We start from the raw sequence: 10,546 nt of genomic DNA on the forward strand, positions 1-10,546 counted from the left end.
TTCCTACCTTCCCTAGCAACCGGGCCAATTTGGTTTTAATTATGAGACCTGGCTGGAGTCACTCAGCACACTATGGGATTTGAACTTGTGAACTCCAGGGGTGGTAGTAAACCGTCTTTACTCGCTGAGCTACCCAGGCCCCCTTTAATGACAGAAGTTTTAATTTTGGGTGAATTATCCCTTTAAGTGAAGTTAGAATTATTATTTTTTTTTTTATGTCTGGCTATTAATTAAAATGCTCTCTAATATTGTGATTACATTGTAATTTTGCCACAGGACACCTGCCATAGAGCTTACAAATGCTCGAAATGGAGATCAGGTGCAGCCACTCCAATACCAGTGGCCCCAGCAGAATGACATCCCTCTTACACAGACTGTCAGCAAGGTACAGTACACACATTATCAGGGAAGAGGCCACCACTTCTAACAGAGTAAATATGTTCTCTACAGCAAAACAGAGCAGCTCCAGATTGACAGATTGAGTAAAAGAATAATATGATTACTGGAGCACAATCTTCTATAATGTGGTGTAGGATTTCTGTACATTTATGAGGTTCACTCTGCTTAGAGAATGAACATTGGCAGATAAATGTTCCGTGAAATGTAAAAATTTGTGCCATGGTTTGTTGTGGCACATCATCAGTAACTAGGACCGAGACAGATTCTTGATTAAGATGGTCAAGTTTTTATCATAAAGCTACTGAGGGGTGAAACACTGGGTTATAGAGGTCACAATCCTGCCTTTTCACCTTTTGTAAGCACAAAGTTGGAACATCTGATACATTTCAAATTTCCTCAGTATACTAAAATAAAATAATGAAATGCTTTCCCTTCTAAAAAGACCAGCTTAGTTGATCACCAGCATATGTTGTGTTTTAAATTATGGTGTGCTGGTGCCCAATCAAGGCTTCTTGACAAGCTTTAGCACCAAGACTTATTTGTTCAACCAGCATCATGTGAAAGGTCTTTCAAGTGATGCTGGCTGACCAGAGTCACTAGCTCTGTTTAATTTTTGCTGGTGAGCAGTATGGCTGTGCTGGTCCATCTGCTAGACCAATACTACCAGCTTGGACCAGCATGGAAATGTATGCTGGTATAAGCTGAACCTTTCAGTATGGTTTGTTCTATGTATGTAACACAAGTTTCTCCTCTGTCCAAGCCTCCCTGCATGAATTCCTACTAAATGTAAACAAACAAATGCCAGCACGTAACAGTAACTGTAGTCAATCAAATATATGGAGTCAGATCTGTCTGTGAGCCTTAGCTTCTGCTGCTATCACAACATACAACACTACACTTAAAGATGTTGTGTGCAGTCATGCCTAAAACATGGTTTCCACACATCCTTGAAAACCTGGAATTTTACAATGCAATTTTCCAGTCATAGAAAAATCACAGAAAAAAAAAAATATTTTTTTTTGTCCTGGAAAATATTTCCGTATATTAGAACTGTTTGACTGTTGTTAACAAGGTTTTTGTTACGTGCACAAAAATATGGTAATGATCAGGAATAAGAATAAGAGTCAAACACAAGTTCACATTGTTTTGTCACTGCCGGTGGCTGCACATTGTGAAACCACGTCAACAGCTAACTGTCATGGATGAATCCCTGTCACGTACATTCTCTGCTCAACTGCTGTCATCTCTGCTTTTTATTTGTATTAATATAGTACAAAATAAGATTTTTCTGTTCCAACATGGCTGTTGTTTAAACATTTAGATTATTAACTTGAGACAACGATGACGGTCGGACCACTGATTTTGTAAAACGAATTCACACCCTGAGTTGGTAGCATGGTGATTAGGCCTTCACTCCTCATGATGTAAGTTCATTTTCAATAATTAAATGATCAGAGACATGTATGCAGAAAACACAGACAGAATCACAATATCTAGTCATAAAAATAATGTTAGCTATAAAAAACGGAATGTCATGGAATATGACATATTTTGAGGAAAATGAATGTTTGAATGCACAATTAATCAAATAAAAATTGCGATGTGTCCTAGTGTGATAATTAAACTGCAAAAGTCTTTGATTTAATGGAATAAATATATAAGCTGCAAGTGATGCTTGCTTCAAAGTGAATGTGTTAAGCAGGCCACTCATACACCAAAAACACATCATAATAATCACGCGTGCTCTTGTGTGTGTGAGATAACAGAGCAGAGCACTATGAAGTGTGCAGCACTTACTGTCTATAAAATATATGTATTTAATTAAATCACACCTTTACAGGGATTAATGATCACACTGGACCATGCAGAGAAATCCTTAAAGAGAGAAAAGCACACAGAAATGACAGAATAAAAGCTAGATTTAAATGGATGCATGTATGTTTTATTAAATATTACACTTGTTGGGCATATAAAATGTCCTGGAAAATTGTGCCTTGAAAAGAGTTGGAACCTCGTAGCTAACAGCTAACTAACTTTTCCTATTTTAACCTGCATGTCCCTACTTCTGCAACACACCTTTGTCCTGTTGTCAGGTTCAGCACAGGCCTGCTGCTCCAACTAAACCTCTTCCACCTGATCCTGTTTCTAAACCTGCTCAGGTAAATCTCATCGCTGTTTAAATAGAACAGGAATAGAGATATGAATCTTTGTTGTCATTAGCATGTGTTAAACACAAACCAACGCTATTCTTGTTGCACTGTCTGGTTCTTCAGTTGGCAGGCCATTGGCCTGCTCCTCCCACCAAGCCCCTCCCTCCTGACCCCACCCCCTCAGAGAGCAAGATGCAATGCAAGGTAGAAGGAGCACTTGCTGCAAGTTTGACTTGTTCATAGCTGCTCTTTTAATTTATGTCTGTATGTCCATCTTGACCCAAAGAATCTCCTTTTCACACTCACTCTATGTTCCTAGTCATGGTCTGTGTCTTTGTGTGGTTTTGCATGTAGAAGTGTGCTTGTGTCCACTGTCATTAGGATTAACTGTAAGATAAGTGTTTTGTGAGTCGTGGTTTCTGTGCATGTGGACGAGCTGATGGTTCCTCTGGATTGTAGTCACCTGGTACACAGTTGAGGCTAAGTGAGAACAAGTGGATATGTGTGACTTCATCTATACATCTATTTATCTAGCTGCTGTCTTTAAATCTGATTGGATAAGATGTGTTTACAGCTTTCATATAGTTGTGGGAATTTTTATTAATTGTTCAGTGTTAATTTTGTGCACCGATTTAATCTGTTTTTATAAATTACATCTTCATGCCAATAGGTGGTGACAAAATGATTCAACTGATTCGTTAAAAAGCTTAAAAAAAAAAAAAAAAGTCGTTCAAGACTGAAACTGAAAACAAGATAAAAGTGATAGTTCACCCAAAAATGGAATTTCTCTCATCATTTACTCATCCAAATGCCATTCCAGATGTGCATGACTTTCTTTCTTTTGCTGAACACAAACAAAGATTTTTAGAAGAATATTTCAGATCAGTTGTTCCTCACAATGTAAGTGAATAGGTACCAACATTTAGAAGCTTCAAAAAGACATAAAGACAGCATAAAAGTAATCCAGAAGAGTCCAGTGGTTAAGTCCATATCACCAGAAGTGAGGGTGAGAAATAGATCAATATTCAAGTCATTTTTACTATAAATATCCATTATCACATTCCTCTTCTTTTGTTTTTGGCAATTCACATATTTCATGCATATCACTACCTACAGGACATGGAGATCAATTTATAGAAAAAAACAGACTTCAATATTGCTCTGTTTCTAAACCACACTTCTCATATTGCTTGTGAAGATAAAGATATAATCATATGGACTACTTTTATGCTATTATGATTTTTCGAGCTTGAAAGGTTTGGTCACCGTTCAATTGCATGGTGAGGACCTGTAGAGCCGTGATATTCTTCTAAAAATCTTTGTTCAGCAGAAAAAAAAAGTAATATGAGGGTGAGTAAATGATGAGAGAATTTTAGTTTGAACTATCACTTTAATAATTAGTCATTTTGCTTCTCAAGTAAATGTATCTTGTTTTAAGGATGTTTACATATTTTTACTGGACAACAAGACAAAAATACTGATTAAGAAAAAAAATGTTGTAGTGCATAATGATTTTTTTTTTTACACACAAATTATTATTTTGGACAGGAATGTTGTACACCCCTTTAACTCTCCCAGTCTCTCTTTATGGTGAAAACAAACATGTTTGATTGAATGAATCAGAGGAATCAGTTGCTCTGTGCAGTGCATGGCCTGTGATTCAGATTCTGTGATTTGGTCTTGGACAGATGAATCTTGTGATTGTTTGTGGAATCAAGGTGGATTAGTGGTAGTTAAATTATAGGAATCAGATTTTAATAAAATGGGTCAGCAAGATAGTCTCATCTTTTCTCTGTCACATGGCTGCATCTTCGACTGTACCTCCAGCCCACAGGAGCACGACCGGCTGCACCAAGAAAGCCCCTTCCCCCTGACCCTGTCCTCTCTGACCGACAGGTATCACCACAGGCGTGTAAACTGTATTGTAGCCCTCTATCAACAACACTAATCAGCTCTTCCAGATACATGGATGGATGGATGGATGGATGGATGGATGGATAGTTGGATGGATTATAGATGGATAGACTGACTGATGGATGGATAGACTGACTGATGGATGGATAGACTGATAGATAGATGGATAGACAGATAGATAGATTGATAGATGGATGGATAAATGGATGGATAGACTGACAGATAGATAGATGGATGGATAGACTGACAGATAGATAGATGGATGGATGGACTGACCGATAGATGGATAGATAGATAGATGGATGGATGGATGGATAGACTGACTGACAGATAGATAGATGGATGGATGGATAGACAGACAGACAGATAGATAGATAGATGGATGATAGACTGACAGATAGATAGATGGATGGATGGATAGACTGACAGATAGATAGATGGATGGATGGATGGACTGACAGATAGATGGATGGATGGATGGACTGACAGACAGATAGATAGATAGATGGATGATAGACTGACAGATAGATAGATGGATGGATGGATAGACTGACAGAGAGATAGATAGATGGATGGATGGATGGACTGACAGACAGATAGATAGATAGATGGATGATAGACTGACAGATAGATAGATGGATGGATGGATAGACTGACAGATAGATAGATGGATGATAGATAGATAAGGGACATTACAATGTATTCTTTATAAACAATATACACAATATAAACCATATCTATTACAATAAATACATGAAATTGGAAAGAGTAAACATTATATATTAGAATAAATTACACCAGAACATTTGTAAAAGCCAGAGGCAGTTGTAATGAAATTGCACAAGAACCTGAAGAAACTGCACAAATGAATGTTTAAATACATATTTGATTTATTATTTAATTATTATTATTTTGTATATTATAAAAAAAATATATATATATATATATTACATTTATTTGTATTATCAAGTAAAAAAAAAAAACTTATTTGATGGAAATGAAACAATCAGAAATTCCATACTGACTCTCCTGAATCACCTCTCATGTTTCAGAACCCTGTTCCCCCTAAACCTCCTGTTCCCAAGAAACCACTGCCTGTGGATCCTTCATCCCACCCTCCTCCTCCACACCCACAGCTGGGGCATGTGGGAACTGCTGCATCTTTATCATCCTCTTACTCACATAGCCTTAAGTCAGCTGCCGCTCCTGCCAGGTGGGAAAACTGATGCTTTTGCCTGGGTCTGTTTTCATGAAAATGAATGATTTGAATTAAATATTGTCTATGATTGAAAAATGTTATATAGTTTGATTCGATGATGATGTTTTTAATCTGTACAGACCTGCTCCCCATCCACCTCTTCGGAGACAACAGCATCCAGGGAAACCCCATGCTCCTCACCCAGTATAGCCAGTAAGGAAACATTGGTCCGGTGTTCCTTTGCTGTGGGATACTGTGTGATGTAGATTTGCACATTTCTATTTGCACTGACCCAGAGAGTGGACTTGGTTCTGCAATGTGAAACCTTGACAATTGCAGGGACCCCTCTCTTGCTCTGCATCTCAATCAGAACATAAACTTCGAACTTACTCTGAGGCTCAATGGGCCATTTACAGACATTTACATTACAGACTCCAATAATGGTGAAAAGATATTATTGATATTATTTTTCTTTTTTAAGAGTGAATACAAAGGGTATGCCATTTTAAAATGTGATTCAGAAGCAGTTCAAAGCATGGAATTAGGATATGACCAGATGATGCCTTGATGGAAGGAATCTTGATTTCTTCTTCTGAGATGCTGTATGCATGCTCGATTGCCTGCCTATTAATGAACTGATCTTTCCTAGAGAATCTCTTTGGTGCCTAATTAATCAGCTAGACACCATGTCATCTACGATTATTTAGAAAGCTCACACCAAAACAGAATTTTGGAATCTTCTCAAAGGTGCACTCACAAATTTTTCATTTATGTTCACTAGCCTATATGACAATCATCTTGGCTTATACTGACACTTAGCAAAATGGATACTGCATCACACAAAAGATGCCAATGCCATTGTAGAAACTCCCAATTTGCAGTTAGCCATGATTCATTTATTCCATGAAAGAAAATACAGAGATAAACGAGTAGTATTCAGCTGGTCATCTGATTTCATCATGTTGGCCCCCATAAGGTGATATGTTCCCTGTAAAATCAGCTTTATTATCCTACAGATGTCACTGGACTCGTGTTCACAAATACAATGGAGTGTATTTGATTTTTTTTTTTTTTAAAGTACTCTTTAAAGGAATATTTCGGGTTCATTACAAGTTAAGCTCAATTGACAGCATTTGTGGCATAATATTACTTGCGACAAAATTTTTTTTAGAATCATCCGTCCTTTTCTTTAAAAAAGCAAAAATCGAGGTTACATTGAGGCACTTAAAATGGAAGTGAATGGGGCCAATTTTTGCTGGGTTTAAATTGTGAAATTGGCTATAACTTTACACAGAAAAGGGTAATAAGTGATTTTATCACACTAAAATCATGTTAACTCGCATATTGTTCATGTCTTGTGGCTATACTTTTGAAAAAGTGAGTATTTTAACGTTCAAATATTGGCCACATTTACATCCATTGTAAGTGCCTCACTGTAACCCAGAAAAGGAGGGGCAAGTCAAAATTTTTATCGTTGAGCTTAACTTGTATTGAACTCGAAATAATCCTTTTATTCTGTGTACAACTTTATTATAATAAGAGAAAAATTACTAAATGCACTTTTACTTTCTCCAGCTGTAAATGCCTATTAGTTTAAAGACAGAACTTCTGTCCAGTAAATTCCATTTGACATCTCATTACATACATTTGCATTACACACACATATAGCCTTTGTAAAGTCTGTGTTTTATATCGGTGTCAAGAAAAAAATCAGATTGCAAATTGTGATTACAAATGCTGCTGCAGGAAATACTGGCTGATTGGAAGATGTACACCTCTTCACTCAAAGCACCGAGAAAGGTATTTGTATTTGTATTTAAGTGTATTTTGAAATATGCCATATTTTTAATGCAATAAACGTGGGATCTATTTTTACAGTTGAATGAATGGAGATTTGATTGTCTTATTAATGATATCTGAAAAGGTAAACTGTCATTTCATTTATACTGTACTGCAATAGTACAGTGCAGTATGGTACAGTAAATTACATTACAGTGTACATTACTGTACTTGTTACACAATTATTACAGTATCACGTCTTGTAAGCATACTCTGTACTGTCAAAATTGACAGAGAACGTCAGTCCAGCATCACACTCTTGTCATTTCTGATCACATCTTACACATGTTACAGGCATATGAATTTACAGTAATTTTGATCAGGCAATGTAAGTGTATTAAATGTGACTTAAGAGTACTGAAAAACAAAATATTCAACACATTTAAGGTTAATTTGAAACTTGCATTGTTTGCTACAGAATGAACATACTGATAAAATGACTCAATTGAAAGAAGACGAGGCAGGTGAGGAATGAGGATCAAAATGCAGCTTTATTAACATAAAAATAAACAAGCTAACTCTTAAACAATACATGCAAATGCTAACAAACTAACCAAGGGAAACACGGTTAGTTTGGTTTTGAAAAGCATGACAAGCTTTGTTACAAGTGTGATCAGATTGGTGTTTTGCATGTACGCGTTTCCCCCAGTGAGCCTTCTTGCACTGGTGCTGTCCAAGATCAGGGAGAATGAGGAACAAGTCACCTTAGTGGCCCCTTACTGGCCCACTCGGACTTGGTTCTCGGATCTCGCTCTCCTCGCGACACCACCTCCCTGTAAAATTCCCCTGAGGAAGGACCTTCTTTCCCAGGGACGGAGCCCAGACCTCTGGAACCTCCACGTCTGGCCCCTGGACAGGATGCAGGAGATCTGAGTGACCTACCACCTGCAGTCGTAGACACGATCAACCAATCCAGACCAATTACGCCCTAAAATGGCACTTGTTTGCAAATTGGTGTTCTTCCCGGTCTGAAGTCCCACAGAGATGCGCAGTTTGGTCTGTGCTATCATTCCTGCAAGAGAGGTTAGATTGAAGGCTGTCCCCCTCCACCTTGAAGGTGTATGTAGCCGCTATCGCAGCCCACCATGACGCAGTGGACGGTAAATCCTTGGGTAAGCATGACTGGATTATCAGGTTCCTTAGAGGCGCCCGGAGGCTGAATCCTCCTGGGATCTCTCAATGGTCCTTTTGGGCCTTCAGAGAACCCTCTTTGAGCCGCTTGACTCAGTTGAGCTCAAGACCCTCTCCTTGAAGACAGCCCTCCTGATAGCGCTTGCTTCCATCAAGAGGGTTTGGGATCTGCAAGTGTTTTCTGTCAGCGACACTTGCCTGGAGTTCGGTCTGGCAGATACTCACGTCATCCTAAGACCGCGACTGGGCTACATGCCCAAGGTTCCTACGACCCCCTTCAGGGATCAGGTCGTGAACCTGTATGCGCTGCCCCGGGAGGGGGCAGACCCAGCCTTTTTGTTGCTGTGTCCGGTACGTGCTTTGCATATCTATTTAGCTTTAGATGTTCTGAGCAGCTCTTTGTCTGCTTCGGCGGACGGCGGAAAGGGAACGCCGTCTCCAAACAGAGGTTAGCTCACTGGGTCGTTAACACTATCTCTCTGGCCTACCAGACATAGGCCACGCCCACCCCTTGCGTGTTCGAGCACACTCGACGAGAAGTGTGGCATCCTCGTGGGCACTGGCCAATGGCACCTCCCTAGCAGACATCTGCAAAGCAGCGGGCTGAGCAACACCCAACACCTTTGTGAGATTCTACAATCTCAGGGTTGAGTAGGTCTTGTCCCGTGTTTTGTCAGGTCTGAGCCGGTAGAACTAGGTAATATGGAACAACCGACCGGGTGGTGTCGGCAAACCTGAGTCTCCCTTGGGCAGTCCCACTGCCCCCGGTCGCTGTGTTTGTAGAGCTCCTTCCTCATCAGTTAGGACCTGCCACTGTGCCACTCCCACGTGTGGCTTGACAACCCATGTGTCAATATCACCACATATCACCTCCCCCTAGTCTTGGCAGGATGTGGTCTCCACAGGGTCTTTTCCCCTTGAAAGAATAGGATCGGGAAAGATCATCTTCATTTCATAGCGTTTTTAGCCAGCCACTTTAAAAAATTAGAGAGAGAAAAGGCCATGGCTGGCTGGCTTGCTCCCATGATGGCCGTGTAGCGCCTGTTCCCCCCTTAGGGATGCTGGGAACCTAAGTTCTGTATATGATACCTTTTTCTGGGGGTGATGTGGAGGGCTACGTGCGGACGATACAGTTGCTTCTAGCACGTTCAAGTAACATGATCTAGTGCATGGCGCTTTGAAATGGGACCCCTTGTGTCACTACATTCGACACAACGTCGAGTGAGTGACAGAAGAGGAACATTATGGTTACCGTTGTAACCTCAGTTCCCTGATGGAGGGAACGAGACGTTGTGTCCCCTTTGCCACGACACTAGACCTACCACTGTAAATGGCCGTACCTTATTCTCAGCTCTTCAGTGCAAAAACCTGACTGACAGACGCACGCCCACTTCCCTTTATACCCGTATGTCCGGGGGCGGAACATGCAAATTCTGTCTGAGGTTATTTTTGAATGTGTAAACTTTAGAGTCTGTGCTGAGGTCTGTATAAGAGACAGATATTCACTGTTTAGAGAGCAGAGACTGATTTGAATTGAAAATTGTACTTGAAAGACCTTTTAAAGTAATAATTCACCGAATAATGAAAATTCTCTCTTCATTTACCCACCCTCATGCCATCCCAGATGTATATGACTTTTCTTTCTGCTGAATACAAACAAAGATTTTTAGAAGAATATTTCAGCTCTGTAGGTCCATACAATGCAAGTGAATGGGTTCAAAAATGTTGAAGCTACAAAAAGCACATACAAGCCACATAAAAGAAATCCATTTGACTAGTGGTTCAATTAATATCTTCAGAAGTGATATGATAAAAGTGGGTAAGAAAACCCAAGTCCTTTTTTAACTTTAAATTCTCCTCCCTGCCCAGTAGGTGGCGATATGCACAAATAATGCAAATCGCCAAAAACAAAATA

The 10,546-nt window shown here is 39.6% G+C and overlaps 1 protein-coding gene across 5 annotated transcripts in view; it reads left to right on the top strand.

Annotated features, from left to right (window-relative positions):
- The window catches only part of adam15 (ADAM metallopeptidase domain 15), a 35,796-nt gene extending 28,260 nt beyond the window's left edge, over positions 1-7,536 (top strand). The window contains exons 20-25 of one of the 5 annotated variants that reach the window (XM_052143519.1): positions 277-385; positions 2,493-2,558; positions 2,673-2,753; positions 4,377-4,445; positions 5,516-5,676; positions 5,802-7,536. In XM_052143519.1, the coding sequence (XP_051999479.1) occupies positions 277-385; positions 2,493-2,558; positions 2,673-2,753; positions 4,377-4,445; positions 5,516-5,676; positions 5,802-5,871 (556 nt within the window). In that variant the 3' untranslated portion in view covers positions 5,872-7,536. Of the gene's footprint in view, positions 1-276; positions 386-1,720; positions 1,824-2,492; positions 2,559-2,672; positions 2,754-4,376; positions 4,446-5,515; positions 5,677-5,801 lie in introns of those variants that run through there. The other 4 variants (XM_052143520.1, XM_052143521.1, XR_007972055.1 and 1 more) reach the window with 4 other exon arrangements.
- The last annotated feature ends 3,010 nt before the right edge of the window (positions 7,537-10,546 follow it).

Source organism: Xyrauchen texanus, chromosome 15 (genome assembly GCF_025860055.1).
Source record: "Xyrauchen texanus isolate HMW12.3.18 chromosome 15, RBS_HiC_50CHRs, whole genome shotgun sequence".
NCBI classification, from domain to species: Eukaryota; Metazoa; Chordata; class Actinopteri; order Cypriniformes; family Catostomidae; genus Xyrauchen; species Xyrauchen texanus.